Consider the following 25,633-nt stretch of genomic DNA (forward strand, 5'->3'; position numbering starts at 1 on the left):
AGTCAGGGGATGTATGTGTCATTGAGAAAATAAATATTCCTACCAAGACACACACATACACTCACTCACTCACTCACTCACATGCAAGAGAACACCCACAACATATACTAGTATCATCCAACGCTGCGCTAGTAACATTGAACTAAATTCGTTACACTAATGAAGTTCAGTAAACTCATTCGTATCATGACCGGAAAAAGAAAAAAACGAAAGTGGTGGTGCTTGGTCTATAAGGGCATAGCAAAAATATATCGATAAAGATAATACATATCACAAATAACACAATGTGGTATCATGCAATGATGGAGTTGCAGATAAGGACAACATTCTTGGGGAAAAGATTTGATGTTTAAATTGATATCATGCTTATTTCTTCTTCTTGTTGGTATTGTTCTTCTCTTTCAGGACATGATTCTGATTTTCAGTTGGGGACTTTTCCTTCCTTCCTTCTTCTAACTATCCCCTGACGAGGTTGGGCGGCCTCGCGTGAATTCCTGCATCTCGCGGAGAGCTTCCGCGCGACGGGCGACCACGTCTTCGCGCCGGACGACGTTCCGAAGGGCTTCGCTGGCTTGGATGAGGCCGTCAATGCTGATGGCGTGGTTGGTCATTTGGTGGTTGATGTAGGTGTAGAGTTCGGCTGGGGTGGAGCAGGTGGTGAGGAGTTGTTGCTCGTTGAGTTTGAGGAGGGCGAGAGCTACTTGGAATAGGAAGGTACTGCCGCCCCCGTTGCCGCTGGCGCTAGGGTCTGAGTCGGTGGGGTCGGTCGTGGGGGTGGAAGAAGGGGCATTGCCTGTGCCGGTGGCGGGAAGGTTGTTGACGGCGCTGGTTACATTCAGACAGAGGACTACGTCCCAGACGCGGTAGAGGGCTTCGGCTGAGAGGCAGTCGGTGAAGACGGAGAGGAACCATTGGAAAGTTAGTGCCTCGAGTTCGACGCCCAGACTCTCGAGGTGGGCAGATAGTTTGGGCAGGATCTCGGCAATGTACTGGCGCAGTACTACTTGGTCGGCCCGGGAGGCGAGCAAGCCATGGTCGTAGTAGTGTTCGGGAAGGATCACCTCGATCATGGAGGTGAGGAGCCAGAAGGCGTCTTCAGCGGTTGGTGTGATAAGCAGAAGAGATGCGGCGATGAGGTTCATTCCCTGGCAGTAGCCGACCTCCGGGTTGCGGCGAGAGTAGGCCAGGAGCACTTCCTTGAGCTTGGTAACGCCTGGTCCTCGGCGGAAGAATACATTATCGGTCAGAGTCCGGTTGATGTCCATGTCAATCTGGGCGACGACCGATGAGTCGGGTTCCGAGCCACCTGTGCCCTTTACTAGGTCATCGTAGTAACCAGGCACTCGCATTGAAGATGCGCCACTGCATTCGGACCAGACCTTTGCCCGCAGGGCAACTGGGATTCCTCCCAGCACGAGGACCCGGAACTCGCGCCATTTGGCACGGCCGACTTTGCCCTTGTTACCTAGGCCAGAAATACCCACCACTTCGCCATCGGCCAGCGATGCCTCGGGCATATCGACAGACTGCAGTGCCCGGTCGGAGGTGGCGGCGGCTGCTGCGGCAGCTTCGCCGTCTTTTCTGCGCTCTGCACGCACTTTGCGCAGGAACTCGTTCCACCGCACGGTCCGGTCACGTTGTAGGGAATCATGTAGTTCCGTCAACTGCTCGAGCAGCAACTTAACCGGTTCATTCTCGCCTGCAGCCAGACTTAATGTGGCTGGCTCGTCGGAGGAAACCCCAGCGAACTCTGGACGATCTGCGACTACTGTGGACGTAGATGCCGACGGTTGGGCGTTCGGATTGACGGAAACTGCGCCACGTTTGTCGACAGCCACAGCAGAATTGCGAGGCGAACTGTCGCCTGCTGTGGTGAGGGATACGATAGGACCGGCTGAAGGTGTATGTGACAGCAACTCTGTCGGTCCAGTGGGTACCCTCAGATAGTCTTGCCATCTCCGAAGTGCGACTGTACCGGCTTCCGGGGTCTCGGGGGACGCAGACACAGGTGAAGACTGAGGTTCTGGCATTGGCTGAAGTTGCTTTAAAGAGTCGGATGCATCATCACCATCGGAAGCGTCGCTCCGTAAGCTGCTGAGAGTCTCTGCAATGCTGAGCCGGTTGCTGCCTCCGGCGTTCTTGAACGCGTTCGCCTCCCTTTGTCTTTTCTTCCGACGCTGGTCGTAGATGAATCCAAAACGGTCAGTCAGCAACTCGCCCGGTTGGTAGTTGTTGTACATGTTTGAAAGAGTAGGGGGTCGTGATTCCAGGGGAAGGATGGCATCCATCTCAACAGGTCCGAGGTTGGTCGCGTTCTTAGCTGTAGCGTCTGCGGATGTTCCTTGTGAGACACTCGCAGACGGTTGCCTCCGGCTTATTTGGCCAGATTTGGCCACGCTGTTAGGCCCAGGTGTCCGCCCAGAAGCGCTGTGCACGCTAGTATTGCTATTTATTCGCTTCAGGGCGGCCATGGCTGAAACAGGCCCCTTAGCATTGGGAGGAAGCGCAGGAGAGATACCTTTGCTACTCCCTCGATTCGTAGACGAAGCTCTGCCGCGGCCATCATCACTATTGGTCTCGTCCTTTGCTTGTGTGTTCCCAGCAAACAACTTGACCGTCCACGAGGATAGCGACTTTGATGACTTGCGTGAATGAGTACTAGCGTCGTCTCCGCCAGTGGATGCATTAAGGTGTTTCCCAGCAACTTCACCAGCAGTAGGCCCTTGTTGACCTTCTGGGGGTTGGAATAACTGCTCGTCCAGCGCTTTTCGGCGACTAGAAGGGTTGGTGAGATTTCGCTGACGTTGAGTCTCTTCCTCCTCGACCTCACCCATTACGCTGCTTGCTCGACTTGTCTTTCGGCTACTCGTAGTATTACCGAAAATAAAGTCCTGCCAACTTCGGATAGAGCCATGTCTCTTGCGATTTGTTCCCGACTCCACGCTGGAATTGCCAGAGCGTGCATCGCTATCGAGACGTTGGGGCCCTCGAACAGTAGCCTGCACATTACCTGCAGCATCCGTCCCTTCCTCATGAACCTGAGATCCAAGCCCATCAATCATCGCCTGCTGCATCAGTCCATGCATACTGGAGGCGGAGCTGCCCGGCTGTTCCGTGTTGCCACCATGTTCCTGACCAGCTTCATCGCCCAACGGCGCATTTTCCAGCTGATATAACCGACGCTCGATATCCTGATTCGAGACCGAAACCTCCCGCAGCATCCTCTTCAACTCCCTCTCCCTCGCATCAGCCCGCTGTCGCAGAGCTGAAATCTCCGCATCGCGCTGTGCCAAATCACGGGCGAACTGTCGCACCAGCTTAACAGCACCGGTACTCGCAATCAGACGCTCAATATGAGAGTCATCCGCCAGGTGCAACGCCCCCGGGAAATCACGAATGGGCACCGAATCCCCGAACAGGGCAGCACGACCAGGGCTGGGGGTCGAGCCACCGGTCAGCTTAGCCAAGGTAGACCTCCGATCTCGATTAACATCCGGCGGGTTATCACCACCTTCTTCACCTTCCAACAAGGCATTGGTCAATGCACGGTTCAGCGCGGGTTGGCCGACGAACCCCTCGGGGGACCGGTCCGGAGAAAGCGAAGGGAACGAGGTCAGGTCGGTGGCTGTGGCACTGGAGGAGGCCGAATTACGTTTTTGCGAGCGAGCACGGACGGTCTTAGCCTTCTGACTTCGCCGGGAAGAGGAGGAGGTCCGAGACGAGGAACGACGCGGTAGTTGTGGGATATCGCACTCCGCCATGACTCGAGGGGCGGTGAACAGAGCCAGATACTTGAACTGCGGCCTTCATGTATGCTTCGTTTTGTTCGGTCTTTCTTCTTTGCGTGATTTCTGAGACAGGAATGTGGAGTTTACCAAGTAGGATCACCGGCGTGTGTCTTTTTTTTTATAGCCTCTAGCTTTGTGTCTGGCTGTGCTACCTGAGGCCGGTTTCCGCTGTTTGCGACGTTGTTTGTGCGGCAGATGATCGACCTGAGCAACCGGAGATGATGATGATAACACCCGCACGCTAAACCGCAAGACGAGAAAGAAAAGCGATAGAATTCCAAGTGAAGCCGCGGAAGCAGGAGGTCGAAGCTGAGACAGAGGCAAGGAATGACAGGAACGCGGGGGGAAATTGAGGGAGGAGAAAAGTAGCAGCCAGGGTCTGGAATGCCAGCTGCTTTGGGGAGCCGAACGAACGGACCATGACGTGTGGCTGCAGCCATGTGACTTGGCACGCCGCCAGCTCACGCTTATGTAAGAGGGGCCTGGGTGCCTGAATTTCAGGGAATGGTCGATCATCATCTCCGGCGGTAAGGATGTCTTAACTCCGACGATATGTAGTGCCTCAGGCCATATATATCTCCCTTCCTCGGCTGCTACTCTTCGTCACCTGACCCTCAGCCTCGGTTCTCCGCAGCCACCGGGCGTCATTCTGGGGGCTGCGATGGGGGGAGATCGACCTTGTAAATTGAGTAAAGCTGATTGTGGTCTTCCTGTCGGTGTAAAACCAGCCTAATACCTTCTTCTTCTACCCCAGATTCACACCACAGTTCAACTCCAAAAGAAACAAATATTTCAACCCGTGAACCTAGTGGACACTGTCATATCTTTCCGTCCCTTCCATACTTCACCCACCCATCATGTCCTCAGTAGCCAAACGTCGTCTCCAAGCCGTGAGCCAGCAATTAGTGGAAGGCATTCCGGACGCAGGCACATTCGAGGGCATTCCTCGAATCCGCCAAGTTGCAGGCGATTCCGTCGGACCGTAAGTCTAGACTTATACTTCTAGTCCTTTTCATATACTTGCCCTCCAAAACTGACAACATACCAGCCGAGTTAAGGACAAAGTCGCAATTGTAACCGGTAAACACCCCCTTCAGCATACTACTTACCCCCTACCCAAAATTATACACATACATGGGACACGCATGCTAACAGTAATCAGGAGCCAACTCTCCCGCAGGCATCGGCCGCGCCGCAGCGCACCAATACGCCCACAACGGCGCCAAAGCCATCTACATCTGCGACTACGCAGACAGCCATCTGGCAACACACAAGCGGGAGATCGAGTCCCTGTATCCCGGCGTAGACATCCACGTCCGCCAATTCGATGCCGCCGATGAAGAAGCCGTCAAGGCAGTCGTCCAGGACGCACTAGAGAAGTATAACCGATTGGATATATTCTTCGCGAATGCGGGCATAGTGGGCCAGCCGAAGATCTTCACTGAGGTTACGGCGGCGCAGTTGATGAAGACGTTGAATACGAATGTGGCTAGGTGAGTATAAGTATAACATCTACAGTTCCCGGAGGTAATTTTTCTGATTCGATTGTTGTTAGTGTCTTCCTAGCAGCCAAATACGCCTCCGAGGGTATGAAGCGCACCTCAGAGGCGAAGCCATACCCTGGGGGTTCTATTATCTGCACGGCGTCTGTTGCAGGACTACGCTCGAATGCTGGTTCCACGGATTACTCTGCTTCCAAGGCGGCGGTTGTTTCTGTTGCCCAGACGTGTGCGTACCAGTTGGCTGGGACGGGGATTCGCGTCAATGCCATCTGTCCAGGGTTAATTGAGACGGGTATGACTCAGGCGGTGTTTGATGCTGCACGGGCGCGAGGCACAGAGCGAAAAGTCGGACAGCTGAATCCTCTGCAGCGGGGAGCGGTTGCGGATGAGGTGGCTCGCGTGGCGTTGTTCCTGGGGAGTGATGAGAGTAGCTATGTTAATGGACAGGCTTGGGCTGTCTGTGGTGGACTTAGTGCTGGACACCCGTTTGTGCCCGGCAAGTTGGCATAGTCGCTATGCTTTATAGTATCAGGTTACTCGAACTACTCTTATAATGAAACAAACAAATAGGATTCGAATGAGGTTTGTAACCAACAATTACATTCAGAGAACCGCAGAGGTTTTTGTGTGTTGCGGTGGGGAATTGGCTGACACCAATTCAGTGTATCTCTTTAAACTCCACATAGCAGCTTTCAAAGCTGCCCTAGTCAACAGGTAGAAGTATGGACAAATGGAAACAGGAGGATGACAGGATAGGAAACTTGAGTGAATGAGGGGTCGGCCCAACGAGGGGAAGCCAAATGATCTACTACAAGGCGGGAGAAGTCAACGGACTCTCAAGAAGGCAAAAGTGGTATAAAGACGGGATGGCAGGTGGGAATAACCAAAGCAATCAATATAGCCGTCCCGTGAAAAATCAACTGGGGTCACATGGTGCTCCCGAGAAATGTAAAGGAGAATAACGCCTGGGTAGAATCACGGAGTCAAAAACAATGGGAATCTCCAGAGGAAAAAAGAAAGGTGGAATAACAGGGGACTGTTAAAAGAAAAATTCAAAGGCAGATAAATCAATGCCAAAGAGTGGCCACAACTCGCTCTAATTTGGACAAGATGGTAGGAGCAGACGTCGCGTCAAAAGTCGTCGAAATCAAGCGTTGCATCGTCGTTCTCAAGAGACAATTACGCAACCAGTCGGGAAGAGCCGGCCCGAATGAGGTCCTCGCTGGCCTGCTTGGACAGAGTGCCTGTCTCAGTGTGGTCATCAAGACCATCGGTCTCATGAGCGCGCTCATCATCGTCCTCGATAATCCGGGTCGGGATCTCGCCAGGCCCATACTGCTGACTCGACCTCTCCGGGAACGTCGAGCTGCTGACCATCGACATGGATGTGCTGGACCGGTTATGCACCAGGTCTGGGGTCGGCGGGACACTAGAACGCCGGTGATCGGGGTGCAACGAGTGGTTGTCGCCATCTCCCATCTCACTGCCAGCTGGTGTCAAGTGCCCACGAAGTCCATCAGTTGTCAGACGACGGCTTCCATTTGGGGTGGTCTTGCCGGATGCCGGGAGGTCATCATCCTCCGCATCTTGAGCAAGCTGTAGGCCTTCCACAGCGGCAGCACACTGCTCGCTGATGCTGCGGATGATGTCGGAAATAGCATCAGTCTTGTCACGCAGGTAGCGATCTGCGACATCAGTTATGCTGAGACGTGCAAGACGGTTGTGACTTTTACCCATGCTGAGGAGATGTTGCTCCAAGTCCGGGCTCACATTGTTGGCAACGCTCTTCGCGGAGATATTGGTACTAGAGCGTCGCGACGACACAGCAGATTCTCTCGGGGTCTCAACATCCTGTCCGGCCTCCTTGGTCTCGACGGCAGCCTCGGCTTCGGGCAGCTCGGTCAGGTCGGTAGAGCTACCGATCGAACGAACGATGTGCTCCATGTGATGTGTCTGGCCATTGATAAGGCTGCGGAGACCCAGCACCACGCGCTGAGCCTCATCGCGTTGCCGTGTGAGGGAAGCATTGGAGTGCTGCAAAGAAGCAAGCTCCTTTTGGTTGCGCTTCCTCTCGCGCTCGAGCTCTTCCGCAATTTCTTGCTGGAGGACCAACGCTTCCAGAGCATCATCGCGCTGCTTTTCTGTGCCGGACAAACGGAGAGAGAGACGAGCCACATCATCCTTCTGCTGGTCAATGAGACCGGTAAGACGACGGTTCTCACGCTTGTGGTTCTCAATCTTAACCTTGAGCTCAGATGTTTCCTTGGTGAGGGTCTCGGCGAAAGCCTGGAACTTGAGGAACTGCATGGGGTTAGTCTCCGAATCATACACGAGTCATCCAGGGAGGGGGGGAACAAACCTGCTGCTTCCAGGTCTCCAGCTCCTCAACCAAGAAGTTGTTGCGCTTGGTGACCTTGCTCAGCTCGGTGTCCATGCGACCCTTAAGGTTGATGAAATCTTGCCAAGCTTCCATCGCATCGCGAGAGTACTGGTTCCTTTCACGCACAATTTCGTTCAGGTGGCGCATAGAAACCTTGGTCATGAGAGGCTTCTTGACAGAGCCACCAAAGATGGCCTTCATGCCAGTATTGCGTCCCTAGTACACATATTGTTAACGTAAAGACCCACACAGATATTTGCACCAAAAGAATTACGCACCAACTTCTCGCACACATGATCCATAACGTTCATCACAGCATCCTGGTTCCACCAAGAAGGATCCTGGACGCTCTCGACCTCACCCCGCATCACGATGATCTGTCCAGCGGGAATAAGTTTGCCACCAGCATAGGCAGAACGGAGGTGGTTGGGAACACCCGAGGGTGAAACATCACCATTCAAGGCCTGGGTCAACCGGTTGATGAACTTGGTGCGCTGACCAGGAGTCAGAACATCGGGTGGACTCGATGTGAGGACAAAGTTGCGGTCCAGATCCACGACCAGAGCATCAGAGGGAGCGTTGAAGAGGGTTCGGCATTCAGCCGTGACACCGAGAATGTACGGGCCGGGCTCCTGAACCAAATCCTTGATGTGACGAGCGTGGACAACGGGAACATACAATCCACTCCATTCGTAGATGCGCACACAGTAACGGATGGTTTCCGCAGCCATGGTGAGCATGGCTGGGTAGTGGCTGACGAAGATGATACGACGGGTCGGCGATACGGCAGCTTCAACAACACCCACGACATTAGGGATCGACAGGCAGGTGAAGAGAGGCCACATGGAGAAGTTCTGGAAGCCCGTCGGGGACGATGGGAACTGATAGCAGAGAGCATAATCCTTCATATCGATGCGAACCAGGTCGTTGAGGCGGGGCGCAGGAAAGCTCAGAATTCGCGAAACCTCCTCCGCATGGAACAAGTTGGTGGCCTTGTTCCAATGAATCCACATGCCACGGAGATAGTCACCCAGAAGGTCGTAAAGTGGGTAGCGGGAAAGGAAACTCAGACAGTATGGGATCCAGTAGGTCTCTTCCGGGTTATCGTAGAAATCGGGTTCTGTCTTCTTGCGCAATTCGCGAATCGTTTCCGCACGCTTGTCGTCTGCGCGGGACCATACTCGCAGGGCGATACCGTATAGGGTGTGAGAAGAATCTTGCTGCAGAACGAAGGCATGATGGACGCAGTGAGGCTGGTTCTTGCCAGTGCAGATCTCTACATCATGAGGGAAGCATGCCTAATACGGGTCAGTGTGAGCCATCCTTCTGCCAGATGGCGGCGGATTCAGAAAGAACATACCCTCATGGCCGAATGCAAGGACTTGGCGATTTCATTATCTTGTTCCAGACGGGGACTGCTTCCCAGGATCTCCGGCAACCAAAACTGGCCCACGGCTCCTTTCATGTGTCCAATCTTTCCCTGTGCTGGCGCGGGAGCCCGGACCCATTGGGACGGTTCCCGGCCAACACCGCAAACCATGTACGCATGAGTGAGAGTCTTGGGGGTTCGCTGAGAAGCTTTCGTATTGGCTTGCGAAGGGATGGGTTGCGTAATGCGGGAGTGAAGCGAGGAGGTGCGACTAGGGACGACGAGCGAGTTCTCCCCTTGGTCGCGGGTCGACGGCCGGTCGCGAGTGGACGGACGGACGAAAGAGGCGTGGTCCCTCAGAGAATGACCCATAGTGATGGTTTTTGTCGGGTTTTTCAAGGGATTGACGGGGAATATTATATTATGTACAGACGTGGGTTGCGTAATGGATTACTTTTTCCCGTTTGGGATGCAGGCGGTCTCCGAACCTTGGTTCCGATGGTTGCGTTCGAATAGTAGTGAAATCACGACTGGTTGTTGACTTTTTGCCGTTTCCTTTCTGCTTGCTAGAAGACTGAATGGCAGGTCGACGGAATAGTAGCACTGCTAGAGGTCGAAAAAGACGTGAGGGTGAAAGGAAGGACGGCGATTAGGAATAGGGGGAGGATATTGTTGCAATTAAAAAGAGGGAAACACAGCGGAGATGAGATCGGACGGATCGATCACAACTACTCCCGCGAACTCAATTGATGGGCATTTCTCACGCTCTACGGCACATATAGATTGGAATAATCTAATGAGATGTGGAAGCGAGGAAAACAACTCCCTTGAGTGGCGGTGGTGTTGATACCGGACGGTCCTGATCCTCGGAGGGGGAGGAGTTGGATAAGGAACGGAAGAGGGAGGAGAGGACAAAGGAGGGGAAAGAGGGAGGAAGGAAGAGAGAAAAGGCGTGAGGGAAGAGGAGGGAGAGGAGGAGAAGGGGAGAAAGAATAGGTCAAGTTAGGTTAAGCCAGGTTAATTGGAACCGGACGGAGAGAGAGAGAGAGAGCGAGAGAGAGTAGGGGAGGAAAAGGGCAAAAGGCAAAGCAGGGAGACAATCTTGACCATGAAGAGTTAAGGTGGAAAGAGGAAGCGGTTAGTAGAGGTTCGTTGACCACTAAAGGGGGCAGAGAGGGCCCGGTGGAGGTAAAGGTGGAGAGCTGGGCCGACTAGGTACTGTTCGAGTACTCTTTGGCTGCGTGAACCACCCAGGAGATACTTGGGGGGTGACCTCCGTCGTCTCTCTTTTTTGGTAGTTGTCTCTACGGTAGGTACTCGAAGAGAAGTCACAGCAGAACTTATATAAAAAAATAATAATAGTTATTTTTATAAGATACTCATTAATGCATACCATCTGCCACTGCAATGATGGTTTACGTCCTACATAAAAATTGACAACTCCAGAAGTGGTAGACTATTTTTACCGTATAATAAATCTAATATTTTTTTTTCCTCTAAACTGTTCCTGCGCCGGTTGGAGGAGGAGGTGGGTGGGGGGAAAGAACCGGCTGACTATTCTGCTAGTCAGGGACAACTTTGGCTCTAGTCGCTCCATCACGGGTTGGCCTCGTGCGGCCACTCCCACCCGGACGGGTTACCACTTACCAATAATTATCCTTTCCTGGAAAGTACGTACCTCGTAATTTACTATTACTACTACTACTTTGTACGCTTCCCAGTCTGGCCTGCTTCTGCTGCATCCCTGTCACAGTCCTTGCGCCCGTGCGGGGAGAAAAGAAGCTTGAACTTGCTGGTTGAATGGCGGTAGGTGAGAACGCAATAATTGCCATACTACCAAGGAAGAGGGGATGCTCCCTTCATCCCCTCTTCCTTATCAAGCTAACAGTCTGACCATGCGACGGGCTAATATCTAGTCAGAACGGTATCCCGGCTCAAGAATCCCACGATAACACTCTCTACTATTACTCCGTACTAAACTACTATCTATTCATTGCTAGCATGAGACGGACGGCCCGAAAGTCTCTCTCCCACGCGAGAATGGATCTTCTAGGCACCCTGCCAAAACTGTTGAGAACCGAAGAAACAGAGCAAAGGGTGGATTAGAAAAAGAAAACAAAAAGAGAGATCATGCCCTGAAGAGGATAGAAAGGCAAGGTACGAAGTAAAAACCAGTCGCATTTGGCACGATGCGAAATGACAAATCCACACCACGGGAAGGTTCAGTCGAAAGTTTAACCTCTTAGTGCCGTGTCTGACCAGGGCATTCACAGTCTTATTCTTGAGGTTGATCATTAGCCAGACACACACACACACACACCCCGGTCTCTGGTCGCAGATTCTTTGCTCTAAACACTACACCAGACCAGGGTATGATCACGCTTCCATCCTCCGCGGTTTCAGTCTGCCATGTCGTGTCCAACTGCAGTACACCCAACGTGGGTCAAGGAAAGAAAAACCCCCGGCTATGCAGCCAGGTTGGAAAGCCTTTAACAATGCTGTTCTCGCTGTACTGCAGCCCCTTACGAGCGTAATGATAGTATTTCCGACACGATAAATTTAGCAAAAGCAGAAACGGTGCAACGCCGGTGGACTAACTGGCGAGCACGGTCATCAGGGGTCTAAGACAAACGTCCCGGAATGGGAGATTACGCTTTCTCCGCCGGTCTTCCCATCCTCATCGATTGATGAATGGGAGGTTGTCGCTCTTCCTGGGCGCCAAACTCTATCGACAATTTGATTTCTGAGATACGGAGTAGTACAACGGTAGAACCTCATCTAGTTGACTAGGCCCTATTTGCTCTGTACTCCGACTGTTCGTGTCAGAACCAGATCAGCTATCCCTGCCTGCGCGTGGGAGATCATCATTTCAGGATGCGCAGTGGTTCGCTCTCGGACGCTTAGTCTCCAGGAACTAGGCCTATCAACGATGGGTGTACGGCAGAGGCCACCATAAGTGCGGTCTGGCTCATGTAGGACGGCAGTTAGGGGTTGTTCATGTCGCACTCGCAGAGACACTCGCATCGCCGACGACGTCCCCAGCCGAAAAAAAATCTCCTAGAGCGGCTCAAGATGCGCGCAAAGCAGAAAGAGGAAAGGTAATACAAGCAACCATATACCACGACCATATAGATTCAAAGCAATACCTCGCAGTAAGTCTCATAACGAAGACTTTGAATTTGGTGTTGTGTGCATAAGTCATGGGCGTCGCCCGGAATTTCCGGCTGTTCCCTCCAACCCCTATTGAAGTGTTTGTTGAGACTGGAGCGCATTGACACTCGACCCTCACTGCTGCAGATTGTAATTCCGGTGTCATTCTCCAGAACATTGCTAGACGCCCCCATCAGGTCCATTCGGTCGGTAAGCGACGCGTCTGTCTCACTGCCCGCCGCTGGGTCCGATCCACCGATCGAGTCAGTCCGCCATTTGCCCTGACAGTCATTCGCCCACCGGCTGCCGGAATATCAGATTCAGTGCATGCATAGGAAACGTCGATCTAGATCTCCAGTCTGAGGCGCGTTCGTGATTGAGAGATCGGGATATTACCAGTCCGACGAACATAATGTTGCGTTTACAGATATCACCCGTCAACAAAGCCCGAGGGTGTCGATCCAATATTACGGAGTATATCCCCATCCCACAAGTCAGTATGAGGAGCAAGGCAACAGAAGGCAGGAAAAATAAGAAACAAGACCACACACCGCCAAGTCCTCGGGGATGGAACTTGGCCGAAGAATGTCTACCTGTAACAAAAAGCAAACCGCGATCGGGCCCTGCAGAAGCCAGATGGAGACTGAACTGGGTACCGTCGCGGCATGAATCGTATTAATTTCGCCATCCATGGTTCACCAACGGGACGCGGGATTCTCATCTCATGGTCCAGATCTGGCGGTACCAGACTTTTCATCCGCTCGAACCCTTTGAACCCACTGCACGCACCATTATCAATCACAAGAAGTTCAAGATAGAATTGTTTGTTGCATCAGTGCATGCCTCAAATATGAATACTGCAGGTTGACCTATCGACCGGTCACCTGTCTGTATCCGAAATTGGCCCTCGCTTAATCTATCCAATGCTCAATAATAGGGCCTGCCTTAATTTACCGTCGCTACTCATCTTTGGACCTTACAAACTCTCCGACACGTATGAACACAACAGAGTGTTTATAAGTTGGTTTCGGATGTACGGAAACACTACGGCCTAGCAATAACTAGGACGAGTAATCACCTCCGTTCGCCAGAATGCGATGCCGAGAATTTACACATATCCAGTGGCTTCTTCGATGAATCATCCCAACTCCTGACATAGTTGCCTGGCACAATTCCTACCACTAATCCAACCAAGACAATCAAGAAAAGCAGAACAACAACAGCCAAGCAATCCTCAATCCCAACTGTATCAATCAAATTAACCCGATATTAAAAACAACCAAAATGTCTCTCTCTTTGTTACTCGCAGGGCAAAAGTTGACAATGAAAAGAAATTAACGCCAACCGCATTGGTCGCTTTCCAGTCTATAATTTTCTTTGCCGATCGCTTTCTGTATCCGTCGCCTAGTGTTTCATCATTTCCACCCCCCAAAGTTCGCTGTCCCACCTGATTGCTTCTACAATCTTTCCGGCATTTTCTCTCGACATTGCTCCATCTCTCTATACACTACGCAGTATTGTAGGTACTACGTAGCATTGACTATCGTGCTTAATTCATGTAACTTATACATTGGCCTAGTACGTAGTTATTTCTAGGGTAATATGAATAAGCACATACATCGAATGTAGCTACTAGTCCGCCAGACGGTAGTATATATTATTCTGCTGATACCACCAGCAACATAAAATGGCGCAAATTCTTACTACTACTACTATTACTACTACTCCGTAAACTGGGAAAGAGAACTTAACTAAAGTGGAGACCCAAGGGGAAATATTACCATCAACTATAAGACCATGGCATTAATCCGATATGTCAGATTATTATTAGGAGTAGTTAGAAGATACGTCGCCAACCGACCAACCAGACACTCATCTGCATTCCAGCCGTTGACCAGGGTTAAGGTACGTACTACGTAGTAGTAGGATTATCGACCGTTAGACCGCTATGCATCATCAATCCTGGCAAATCAACTACTAGTCTAAGACATATCATATAAATCATATGATAACTATCTAGTTAGCTCATAACCCCTTATCTACCAAGTTCTAGTGGAAATCCGCCAAGTTGCGCTACTACAGTACTACGTACTAATCATCGGATATAGGCCGACCCTTACTGTAATTACTGCCTATGGCTAATTTTTCTTATTTTATTTCAATGCGAAAATGGGTTTGAAGTAGATGTTATCATAAGTATACTTTCTCATAACAAGACTATCAGTAGTTATACATGTGGACAGAGAGAGAGAGAGAGAGAGAGATAGACAAATCATTGGAAAACGTAAACCATTCCCGCGCGATCAACACTCACGATCATTCCATACGGGCTTCTCAGCAGGGCGATATCCTGTATAAAGTCTAGGTGACTCTTCAATAACTGCTGCTGCTGCAAGCTAATCACCGTGCTTCGGGGTAGACGACCGCTTCCGCTCTTTTTGGTGTTGGCAGTGGCGTTGGCGGAGCTCTTCTTACTGCCGTTCTGGACTGGGTCGGGAGTTGTAGAAGAAGGGGTCGGAATGTGTTCTGAGGTGATGACAAGGGAGGGGATGGGCTGAGATACGTCGTAGCGTGGTTTACTGGTCACGGCGCCATCCGTGACAACTTCTAGCCCGCTGATGATGGTGGAATGCTCCGGTCGGGTGAGGTCCCAGAAGCGGATCTTGCGGTCGCTGCCGCCGGAGATGATGAAGCCGCAGCGAGTGGTGTTGTCGCGACCGTCGTCGGGGGAGTCGAAGCCAAGTGCGAAGGCACCAATTCCTGCGGAAGGAGATGGGCCGGATGGATGGTGATCTATTGGGCCTGATGCTAATCCTTCCATTGCGAATCGGCTGAGCATTCCTTCTGGCCGGCTGCCTTCGACGTGCCAGGGCTCGTAGTCTCGTGTGCTGCTTGGGTGTCCTAGTCTGGTGATTTTGTGAGGGTCGGTATTGCCTGCGTTGGGCTGGTTTGGGTTGTTGACGCTGGGTGTGTCAACTCGGTATACTTCCCTACAGCGGACTCTTTCGATGTCCCAGACGGTGATTTCATTGCCGTGGCTGCCGCTGCTTGAGACGCAGACCCATCGTCCACGGCCCTTGGTCGGATGGAGTTGGATCCTGTGGATGGCGCCGGAGCCTGAAAGACCCCAGGCTTTGAGACGGACGCGGAAGCGAAGATCCCACAGGTCGAGGATGCCATGTGAGGTACCGATGAGGAGCCAGCTGCGCTTTCGGTCGCAGCAGAGAGTGGTTGGTGTGCCGTGATGAACTGGGTTCTGTAATGAGTACGCCGGAAGCATGGTTTTCATGTCCAATGCCAGGACACGGCAGGTGTTGGTGGCAATGAGAAGCGTGGACTGGCCCTCCAGACGGAAATGCTCCATCCAAATGGGATACTCGACGGTTCCATCTTCAGCTGTTGGTAGCTGGTATTCGCGCACAAGTTGGAGTTTCCCATAGCGAACGGTGCCGTTGGCATTATGATAATCAACCTTCACTGCATGGATACTGCCGTCATTTGCGCCGGTGACGAACGTGTGAGTGTTCTCAACGAAAGTTAACGCCTTCAATTTCGCTTCGGTGGAATGGCGGTATGTTTGGCGGGATCTCGGGGTAAGATTCTTCTCAAGACGAGTCGTATCCCAGATCTTAGCGGTGCCGTCGTCCGCAGCAGTAACGAAGAAAGCATGGTCTGGTGCCACAACCACGCGGTTCACAGGGCCACTGTGTTCCCCAAAAACGGCTACAAGACCTCCATTCGGTTTCCACACTTTGTCAGGCTCTTGTCCATTAGCCTTCACAATCGGACGCCTTACGTCTATCTCCTTGACATAGGGCCCTAGATCAAAGAAGTCGGTAGGATAGTTTTCCGCAAACACGGAATCTAAAAGTTTGAGGACGACAGGATCGTCGCCTGCATAGGAGTGATTGGCGTGGAATCTGGGGGGCCCCTGCTCAGGTGATTTCCTATCATGCGGTACGGGCGAGGGAGAAGAAGACACCTCTGCTCTCTGAGATGGCAAATCAACCTTTCCAAAGGCGTTGGCCGAGCTGGTTCCAGTCTCTGCGTATGCCTTGGCCGAATCCTTGCGGTTAAGTAAGCTCATAGCACTGGACTTACGCTGCACGCCGGAGGCTAATTTCCTGATTGCAGGATTTTCCGCATCCGTAGGTGTCGATGAACTGTCATGTCCGGGACTGTCCCTACCTCCTGAGCCCCTACGTCCAGCATCTGAGCTAGGAGGTGACAAAGGCCGTGAGCCGGGCGCTGCACCAGGTGATGATGCTATCGGTGAGGATATCGGCGAATTCTCTGCCCTGATATTATCCAAGGCACTCGGTCGTGGTATTGTTAGGGCAGCTCCCGGGTCCCTTTGACTCCGTGAACGCATATGTCTCCGGCGTGATTCGGGTCTGTTATCAATGGTTGTTGAAGCGTCAAGTAGAGCATCCGTAATAGTATGCAATTTCCGCTCGTCAGATCTATCGTTTTCAGATTTCCCGATAGAACTTCTGCGTGGCTTGATGTTCTGAGTCTTGTCAAAGAACACAGTTTGAGGAGTCACCCCGTGCTGCATCAGAGCAATGACATTGTTCAAATCAGAGATTCCATTCTCCGAATCTCTTGGCTGACGCATCGACACTCTCCATATGTACTCCCGAAGGGCCAGAAGTTTAGACTCATCATCATGGTTCATTCCCATATTTCTCAGACGGGCGATCCACTGCTCATCCTCCTCGTTCTTGGGCTGCAGGCTGGGATGAGTGGAGGCTTTGTGCCCCAACTTTGTGAGCGAACTGTCAGTTCCATTCAAGGTGAATATCCCATCACGGCTTGCTGCTTTCCAGAAGATACCCTTCTCTGTCTTCGACACCCAAACAAATGCTAGATCGTATACGCCCCTTGATAGTGGCTTCTTGAGTGCGTCAAGCATTTCTCCCTCGGAAAAGTTCATTATCTCTGCTATCACGAAAGGCTGCACGAGAGGGGCGAGGATGCAAAACTTATCGGCGACGGAGAGGAACTTGGTTGAACTGACTACAAGATGGACTGCTGCTTCGCGGATCCAAGCGTTCGGATGCACGAGAAATCGGACAGTGATATGCAGAAGATCCCACGTGGTAGACCGCTGGAAAAGACCCATATCTGCCATCACTGCTAGCGACCGAAGAACCCTTTCAACAACAAACTCTTCTGGGTCCGTCATTGATTGGACCATCAAAGGCAAAATGTACTGCTCCAAGCTTGTACTTCCGACGTAGATTGCAACGCCAATGACCGCCTCAAAAAAAGCACACTTCAAGATCCAGTCCCTGTCATTCAGATACGTGTTTAGATGACTCAAAACAACCTCGCTAGTTTTAAGATTTCCAAAGAACACACAGAGGTCGGATACAGAACCTAGAAAGGCGCGGCGGACCGAAGCGTCGCTGTCGGTCAACAAAGCTTTAGTGTGAGCCTCGAAGTACTCGAGAAGGTCGACTCTCGCAACGTCATATAGGTTGTGATATGTAGCATCTTCTGTCCACCTAGGTTCGGATCCAGCTGGGATCAAAGCGGGCAAGCGGGTGTCCGATCGTAGTGCCTGAATCATATCTAGAAATCTTAAGGATGATCGTGCCAGAGATGCAATGCATGAAGCATATGCAGCCCGAACCAAAGGACTAGGGTTCGAACTGCCGCTAGGAACGAACGGTTGTAGTCTCGGGAAGATGTACTCGGAGAACAAGTATGCGTTGACCGGCGAGACCACGTGAACCATTTCCAATAACTGTGCAAGAGCACGTATCGCAGCGACCTTGACGGAGTCTGCGCGGTCATTGAGAAGAATCATGATGTACGGAAGAACGCGATCTAACTTTGCCTCGTCGGACAATCGCTCGGCAAAGGCAAGGAGAATGTCACAGGCTTTGACGCGTGCGGACGATTTCGAAGTGTTGCGCAGATTAGATACCACAAGCGTCAGAAAGATCAGCACACCGTCATCCGACTGAGCTGGAGACTTGGGAGTTGGTTGTCCATATTGTGGTAGGTCCAGTTGGACGGGGAAGGTATTGCCGGTCAGCCTGGAGGTAGTGCGACTAGAACCATCTGTCGAAGCCTTCGGCGAAGCCCCCAGAAAGTACGATATCTTATCGAAGTCATGGAATACCCGCTCAATTCTCTCATCAGCCTCCCCTCTATTTGCTGAGTCGGTCTCAACATGCGCTCTGCCTGACGATGGATCAGTCATCAGAGACATGTACTGGTGTAAGAAGCTGTAGAAATAGTCAGGGAAGGCCTTGTTCTTCCAGAAGTTCAGATACTCTTCAGCCGAGTACCTAGACTCTGGCTCGAGCTGAATCATATGGAGGATCAACGCGCGGATCTCAGGGTCCTCAATCTTGGAGAGTTGACCATGTTCCGGACTGTATTCTCCCTTGCGATATTTGTAGATTTGGCTCAGAGTAAATATAGGTGACTCCAGAAAAAGCTCTGCGATGACGCAGCCCGCACTAAAAATGTCCATAGCCCAGTTGACTTCCCTACTACCTGGTTCTTCGCCAGCCACGAGAAACCTTTCGGGCGCTAGATAGCAGGTTCGGCGCCCTGACGTGTCGAAGTAAAAGGAGAAATCAGCCGGATTGTCTTCTGGAAGAAATGTCGGCTTGAAAGACGAGGAAAAGTCGGACAGATAGAGCCAGTTCCACGAAGTGACTAAAACATTCTCTGTCTTGATATCGCCATGAAAGACATCCAGCGAATGGCAATCCCTCAATGCGCAGAGCAACTGAAAAGCGATCCATTTCTTTTCGATATCTTCTGGAAATGGACGGGTACTACATAGAATTAGAAAGAGTCCAAAGCAACTCTATCTGGGTTACATACCTCATCCGGTCATAGAGAGAGCTGTGTATGTATTGGCGGACGAGGTAACCGCCAGTGCTGGTTTCCAATATCCTCTGATAGCTCAACGCATTCGGAACCTCAGACAGTAGTTTGCGCTCCCCTGAATTGATTGTCAGATATCATACTGAAGATCCGACTGGATGCTCATGGAACTTACGTAGAATAGCTTTGATATATGGTTCCAGCTTCATGCTGGGGTAAGGCTTCATGATTACCTTTACAAAGACTAGTCCATTATGCTGCCTTGCTCGAATACTTTTCATAAATCGACCACCACCCATCGACTTTTCATACACCAGATCCGCAAGCTCGGGGACATCGATCCCAGCCGAACCCGCGGACAGGGTTGTGAGGGAATAGCCTTGGCCCATGATGTTGAAGTGCCTTCATCTCATGAGGCTTTGAGTTTGTAGGTTATATGTGGCATCTGCCATTAAATACCAAAGAGGTAAGCCGATCGACCGATCTACGGCGTTGGATCATCCCGGCATAAGGCTCAAATAAATGATCGGAGGATGTCGCAGGATGAAGTCAGTCCAACGCGTCTGGAGGGGGTCCGATAGTGCATATCAGTCACATGATGCCGGGGAAGGCGGTGAGTCTGCAACATTAGGGAGCCTGAAGGAGCCTCAAGGGGACCTGAAGGTAATTTACTGCTGCTGCTACTGGAAAGATGGAAGTAGCAACAAAATTGAAGTTCATCCCGGAGAATATAACTATATCAACCATTGTGCACCGAATTATAAAGCAGCAAATCGAGCATGATTAGCTATTTGATTATCTAAGAAATTCTGGTGTATCGTACTATCTATCCGGACTGATCATTTGATGATTTGACAGGTGGCGATCCACCACCGCAAACACGGGAATCTCCTCCCTATTCATCCAATTACCGCGAACTCCTGGATGTTTCAGCCTCTGGCATTGCGAGTTCAGGCACTGATGTGCTGGCAATTCCCCCATCTGATTCGGTGACCGCCATACAATGATGCGGTGCTAGAGTGCCGAAGCTTGTTTTGCCTGCCGGTTGGCACCAAGCACTGCAGCCAATCACAGTGCCGAGGACCCTCATAAAGAACATTGGCCCCATTATTTGTGCTGATAGCGAGCTGTACAGCTAGCTGGTGTCTTTCACGCACTCGTATTTAGCATCGCACTTTATTCTACCAGCTGCATCTTACGGTTGAGTGACGATTCACCTGTTCTTGACCATCCTCTTTCGACGTCTCTGCTGGCAGGATTTCGAATAACCTCAACCTTTCCTTGAGCACCTGCTCGGATAGTTATTTAGTACCCGTCACTAGCTCCTAGTAACTAAAGTTAGCATCAACTGTGGACGTGGTCTCACCGACATATCATCGGACTCTACACTCCTTCAGAACAGATTTCTTGCAGACATCAAAATCTTGTCTGGGACGTGTTCAGGTATTGTTTTTGTGGCCCCTCCACACTCGCGTCATGGAGGCGTGACCCGCTGATCTCCTATGCAGGTCAATCAATTCTCCCACCACATGGCTTCCCTGAGGCTGGAATCCTCTACTTCGTCGATTGCACCCGCTGAACAGCCACCATTTGAGGTTCCTATTATTGATGACAATGAGCCGCTCGTTGATGTGGTTCGAAAACTACACAAGTACAGCTGGCCCAAGAATACCCATGTGAAAGATTCGCTTAGTTAACATTTACCACTTAGCTATTTGGTCATCGCTATAAGTGATGTCGCATGCACCTTTGAAGAGCTAAGGTTCTCTCCTCATGCGCAAAGTCTCCGGTTGCTTCTGTACTCCTTGGCTGAAAACTCGCACAATCCATGTATAATCGCCGCTTTGATGTAAGTAGACTCTTTCGACAGCTGAGTGGTGCTAAAACATACCTTAGGATCTTAAAATGGCAATTTACCAATGATGCTGAAACTGATTGGGGCTTGAATGAAAGCCGGGGATATGCCTGTGAATACGTTGCGTGGCAGTTCCTCTGTCATGTCAATCAGCGCGAGACCATCGAGTTCCTTCTTGAGGAACTCAAACCCCCAATGCAGGGCGGCATGGATATCTCACAGGCAGAAAGAGGCACATCTGGGTTCGCGACGATGGGCAGCGAGGCCTTTCCGCAAGAAGACGAAAGGACACCTTTATTATTAAGCTCGTCATCATCGCTTTATCGGTTCTTTGGTGGCAAGAGACGTGCAGGAAGTTCGCTTGACATCAATGAGCCGGGATCCAACATGTCTGCAAGTGACGCATATGAGCTTGAGAAGCTGTCAAGGTTCTTTGGGCTTAACGCGCTCGAGATAGCCACAATCGCCCACGCCAAAAGATTTCTGAGCCAGAAGGTGGTTCAGAAAGTGATAGACAATATCTGGAAGGGCGAGATTGTTTTCTGGGACTCCTTGAGCGTGCATTCAAAGAAGAAACCCCAATTTTTCAACAAAAGGTAACCCGCCACTGCGCTACGTGACCTAGTTGCCAGATGCTGATATCCATGTCTGGCAGAACCGCCGATCCATACTCCCGGTTGAGAGTGCCAGTGTATCGAAAAGCCTTTGAAGCGGCCTTCTTTGTCTCGTTTCTGTTTCTCTATTATGCGGTATTAGTCGAGAGGAAGCCTACTGGCATAGGTATCTTTGAGACTATGATGTACATCTGGATCGCTGCCTTTGCATACGATGAAGTCAGCGGGATGGCTGATGCCGGAATGCTCTTCTACCAGATGGACTTCTGGAGCGCTTGGAATATGGGCATAATTGGCACAGGCCTTGCCTTTGTCATTGCCAGTGAGTCATTTGCACCATGCTATAGATCTGCCTTGTCCGCATTCAGCTCTTTCAGCTGGGCCTGTTTCCGCAGCTGGGCTCACTTAGCGGGCCGGAGTGTGGTTCGATCCTTTACTTACACGACTATCCAGGGATTATTGGATTAGCCAAACAAAGTGATTACATCACAGATCTGTCGTTTGATATCCTATCGTTGGAGGCTTTGTTCCTGGTACCAAGGTAAGACTAAGCCCCCTACTCCGATGATCTTGATACCTGTTTCAGGTTCTGACACAGGAGCTGAACAGGATCTGCTCCCTTGTGAGTTTGAACTCCTATTTTGGAAGTCTGGTAAGGCAATCCATGCAGGCGTAGACCCGGAAGAACCCTGTTCTGGAAGCCACGTTGACAGTTTCGACGCACAGATCCCTGTTCTCAAGGAGATGGTATAGTTTCTCCGCTCGCCCAGACGGTGGCAGGTGGCAAAAGACGCTGATAAGGGGGTTCTAGACAAAAGCGTTTTTTCGATTTATTCCGATAGTCGTAGTGCTATACCTTGGTAGGTGATCCCGATGACGCATAGGACAAGGCCGAAGAAAGCCAACGCGCGGTAAATGTGCATCTGCAGGGTTCCTGACCACCTTCACGATGCTCGCCCGTGACCGCCTCTCTCTGCGGCAAATGTCATGGATTTTGGTGAAAGTGTTCTTTGGGTATGGCGGTGAAAATGCCCCCGTCATCGAGCGCCAGTTGACTGACAGAGCGAGGCAGATCGAATGTGCTGGGCTTCGTGCGTTGTTCCTAATCGGGTAACATGTGTTCTTCAAACTGACGGTGGCTGAAATGATTGGAAAAGGACATCGCTCACGATGTGAGTCTAATGCAGCAGCGCGGCCGCCATGCAGCCCAAACCCGGATTTCCAGGGGTCTTGCAGAATTGGTTGGCTCTCGTGGAAAGTTTTACTGACACGCTAATTCTTAGATTTCCCCGATCTTTGGCTACGGTCTGATGTGAGTGCTTCTCCAATCCCCCGTCCTCTACTGCGCCACAGGCTCCATGAGATGTGTCGGTCGCATACACTTTTGGTCACGTTGGATGTGTTTCCAGCTGCCCTGCGACCGCGATGACCAGCCATGCATTTCCTTTCTCCTCCTGATGCTGCTGTGTGAAATTGAGGCGATGCGACCCAGTTCCGTTGCTAGAGGCTGGAGACCCGGTGCCGCCCGGAAACACATGGCGTCAAATCGGTCGCGGCGCAGGGTAAAATGAAGCCTCGCGTGTTCTCACGAATGGCGGCATTCGGACGATCATTCCGGCATAATAATTTCGGTGCTTACAGGAAAGTGGCTGATTGGTATGGTCGACAGGTTGATTTTCGTTTCGATGACCAACCTTCTGTTGATCTCGTCGTTGGTCAGTCTCATGAGCATGAGTCTGGAAGGGGTAAGTCGCTCCAACTATCCACCTCATACTACCACATCGACTACTACTAGGTGCGGGGCTTGCCCGGCCTCCCCTCCGACATGTTGTTGTTAGTTATGTTATTGTGCATGAGCCATGCTAATCGTCTACCCAACTGTGCCCTTCATCCAGGTCATGGCGCATGCCCGAGAAGAGTATCTCTTTCAGTACGTGTCATACTACTTTCCTTCGGCCCTACGGCTCCTCCCGCTGATGTGTGTGGCAATAGACTGTCTATCTACGTGCTAGAGAGCAGTAATTCTCGGAGATTGACGTATTTCATGCCTCCCTTGGTCAGTAAACAACCCCCACGATACTTAAATTTTTGGCCCCTGCATGACCGGGTTGGGTGGTGTCGCTGACAGCAGCCATGACTCCACGATAGAACCTCATTCCCCTCCTCTGTATCCGCCCCATGAGGCTCTTCTTACCTGCAGAGCACATCCGCCGGGTGCGCATCGTTCTGCTCCGGGCCACCCACCTCCCGTTTGTCGCACTGATCTGGGCCTATGAATCTAGCCGCCGCTACGTCTCTCGGGGAAGTAGCCAATTTCCACCAACTGCCACGACCACCACAAGCAGTCGACCAACATCCTCCATCCAGATGGGGTTCCCTTTCTCCACGCACCATGCCCCGCTCCATGCCTCCGCACTGGAAGGGCGTTCGTGGGCATCCAGCCGGCCTAAGGAACGGTCTAACCCGGGCCAGCATCCCGAAGCGCGCGGACCAAGTTCGGGCCAGGCTGGGCGCGGTGACACCGCGGATATGATCGACGAGGTGGAACGGTTGCGCACACAAGTGGATCGAGTGGCTGCTCGGATGGCCTTTCACCAGCGAAGCCAATGAGGGTAATTACAGAGAGTCGAGAGAGGTGTCAGGAAGTGGTATATTACGGTGCAGGGCAGAAGGAATGGAAGAAGGGGGGGGGGGGACCACAGCGGAAGGATGGTAATCATGGTATACAGTATACACACGCACCTGGCGTCAGGCCGGTGCCAGAGCCTAAAGCACTAGCGTGAGCACCGGCCAGTGACCATTTCGTGGGTCGGAGGGACGGAGTAGTTGGAGACCCGCCAGCGACGAACAACTTCTTTGTACGGAGTGCACTGGGCGATTGTCGTTTATTATTTGTCATTCTGTTGTATTTCTTCAGCGAATTTTTTTCTCTCATTTTTTCTCTCTTTTTGTTTTGGTTCTCTCTCATTACAGATAGAAATAGAATAGACTCCGAGATGGGTTTTAGATGATGTTACTACTAGTTCCACAAATGGGTCTCTCAGGGAATTTGTTCAAAACAGGAAAAATAACAACAAAGGAAGGCAGTAGAGTAATCAATCAGGAAATGAGGAGCAGAGAGCAAGAAAAAGAAATAGAAGAAGAAAAAAAAAGTAGGTGAAATGAAAAATAGTAATTTCAGGGGATTACCGAATGATACCATGAGTGAGCGGCAGGTAACTAGTAACAGGGAAACTGGGCCACTGCCATGGTCGTGGGAAAGCCAGAGAGTGTGTCTGGTACAATACTACTCTTTGGTAAGGACCAGGATTAGAGGCGGGAGCCCCTCTTCTGCCCTGCCCAGTTAGTTAGTTGGTAGTAATTAGTAGGTACAGAGTACGTAGTAGTAGTAGTAGTAGTAGTAGTAGTGGTGGTCACTCTCCCTTCCGTCCACAGCCTGGCTGTCACTGGTCTGCCAGTCCGCCGTTCCCTCAACCACCGAACCTCCTACTTCTCTTTTCTCCCTCCTCCTCTCCTCGCTAACTGTTAGTCCTACTAGTATACTCCGTCCCGCGCAGCAACCATATCAACCACCACTTTTTACAACATCCATTCTTCTCACGTCCACACTCTCTCTTACTTTCAGGTACCCTTCATTGAGGCTCTGATGTACCGCAGTACCTGACTGGGTATTATTTTTGGCTTATGCATACTGCTTCGCCGATAATGAGGCAGTGTTGCCAACCGGCCTGCTTTGGCGACACGCACTGCAATGCTGCTTCGCCAAGCTAGGTACCAAACTGTCGGGTCCTACTATTCCCCTTTCATTAAGAGCAGGAGAACAGGAGGAAAGGGAAAAAAAAGCGCGCTGCTCCAGCCGACTGTTGCTGATCAGGAAGCCAGGCATTCCCCCCGTCCATGTTGCCAATAATTCAGCCGCTATTGTTGCCCGTCCTTTCCCCAGCGCCATGCTTGTTGTCCCAAGAGGCACTGCATCCCCTAACCTAACGGGGTTTCCTACCACACCACCCCCACTACACATTTACAATTACCACTACTATCTGGTTCCCTACATTTCTCTCTACGTTTGTACCATTCAGAAGTCATGATTTCCTGGCTGATGGATCTGCTGGGTCCCGGTCAT

The 25,633-nt window shown here is 51.3% G+C and overlaps 5 protein-coding genes across 5 annotated transcripts; 2 read left to right on the forward strand and 3 right to left on the reverse strand.

Moving 5' to 3' along the window:
• Positions 1–452: 452 nt before the first annotated feature.
• AKAW2_51602A (uncharacterized protein) lies at positions 453–3,761 on the reverse strand (the record flags this gene model as incomplete). The annotated part of the gene is made up of 1 exon (XM_041691550.1): positions 453–3,761. One exon carries the CDS (start codon positions 3,759–3,761, stop codon positions 453–455), a length of 3,309 nt encoding a protein of 1,102 aa, XP_041545023.1.
• Positions 3,762–4,645: 884 nt separating this feature from the next.
• On the forward strand, positions 4,646–5,800 carry AKAW2_51603S (SDR family NAD(P)-dependent oxidoreductase; the record flags this gene model as incomplete). The annotated part of the gene is made up of 4 exons (XM_041691551.1): positions 4,646–4,770; positions 4,837–4,868; positions 4,951–5,281; positions 5,344–5,800. The coding sequence occupies 4 exons, from the start codon at positions 4,646–4,648 to the stop codon at positions 5,798–5,800; spliced, it is 945 nt and encodes a 314-aa protein (XP_041545024.1).
• Positions 5,801–6,469: 669 nt separating this feature from the next.
• On the reverse strand, positions 6,470–9,411 carry AKAW2_51604A (DENN (AEX-3) domain protein; the record flags this gene model as incomplete). Its single annotated transcript, XM_041691552.1, has 4 exons — positions 6,470–7,591; positions 7,650–7,886; positions 7,949–8,968; positions 9,031–9,411. 4 exons carry the CDS (start codon positions 9,409–9,411, stop codon positions 6,470–6,472), a joined length of 2,760 nt encoding a protein of 919 aa, XP_041545025.1.
• Positions 9,412–14,461: 5,050 nt separating this feature from the next.
• Positions 14,462–19,430, reverse strand: VPS15 (ubiquitin-binding serine/threonine protein kinase VPS15; the record flags this gene model as incomplete). Its single annotated transcript, XM_041691553.1, has 3 exons — positions 14,462–18,989; positions 19,039–19,159; positions 19,217–19,430. 3 exons carry the CDS (start codon positions 19,428–19,430, stop codon positions 14,462–14,464), a joined length of 4,863 nt encoding a protein of 1,620 aa, XP_041545026.1.
• Positions 19,431–20,543: 1,113 nt separating this feature from the next.
• AKAW2_51606S (uncharacterized protein) lies at positions 20,544–24,120 on the forward strand (the record flags this gene model as incomplete). The annotated part of the gene is made up of 16 exons (XM_041691554.1): positions 20,544–20,692; positions 20,753–20,890; positions 20,938–21,492; positions 21,552–21,832; positions 21,964–22,051; positions 22,120–22,162; positions 22,237–22,257; positions 22,322–22,370; positions 22,440–22,524; positions 22,583–22,601; positions 22,668–22,682; positions 22,794–22,822; positions 23,180–23,255; positions 23,406–23,440; positions 23,503–23,566; positions 23,659–24,120. The coding sequence occupies 16 exons, from the start codon at positions 20,544–20,546 to the stop codon at positions 24,118–24,120; spliced, it is 2,109 nt and encodes a 702-aa protein (XP_041545027.1).
• Between the last annotated feature and the right edge of the window lie 1,513 nt (positions 24,121–25,633).

Source organism: Aspergillus luchuensis, chromosome 5 (assembly GCF_016861625.1).
Source record: "Aspergillus luchuensis IFO 4308 DNA, chromosome 5, nearly complete sequence".
In the NCBI taxonomy this organism is placed as follows: domain Eukaryota; kingdom Fungi; phylum Ascomycota; class Eurotiomycetes; order Eurotiales; family Aspergillaceae; genus Aspergillus; species Aspergillus luchuensis.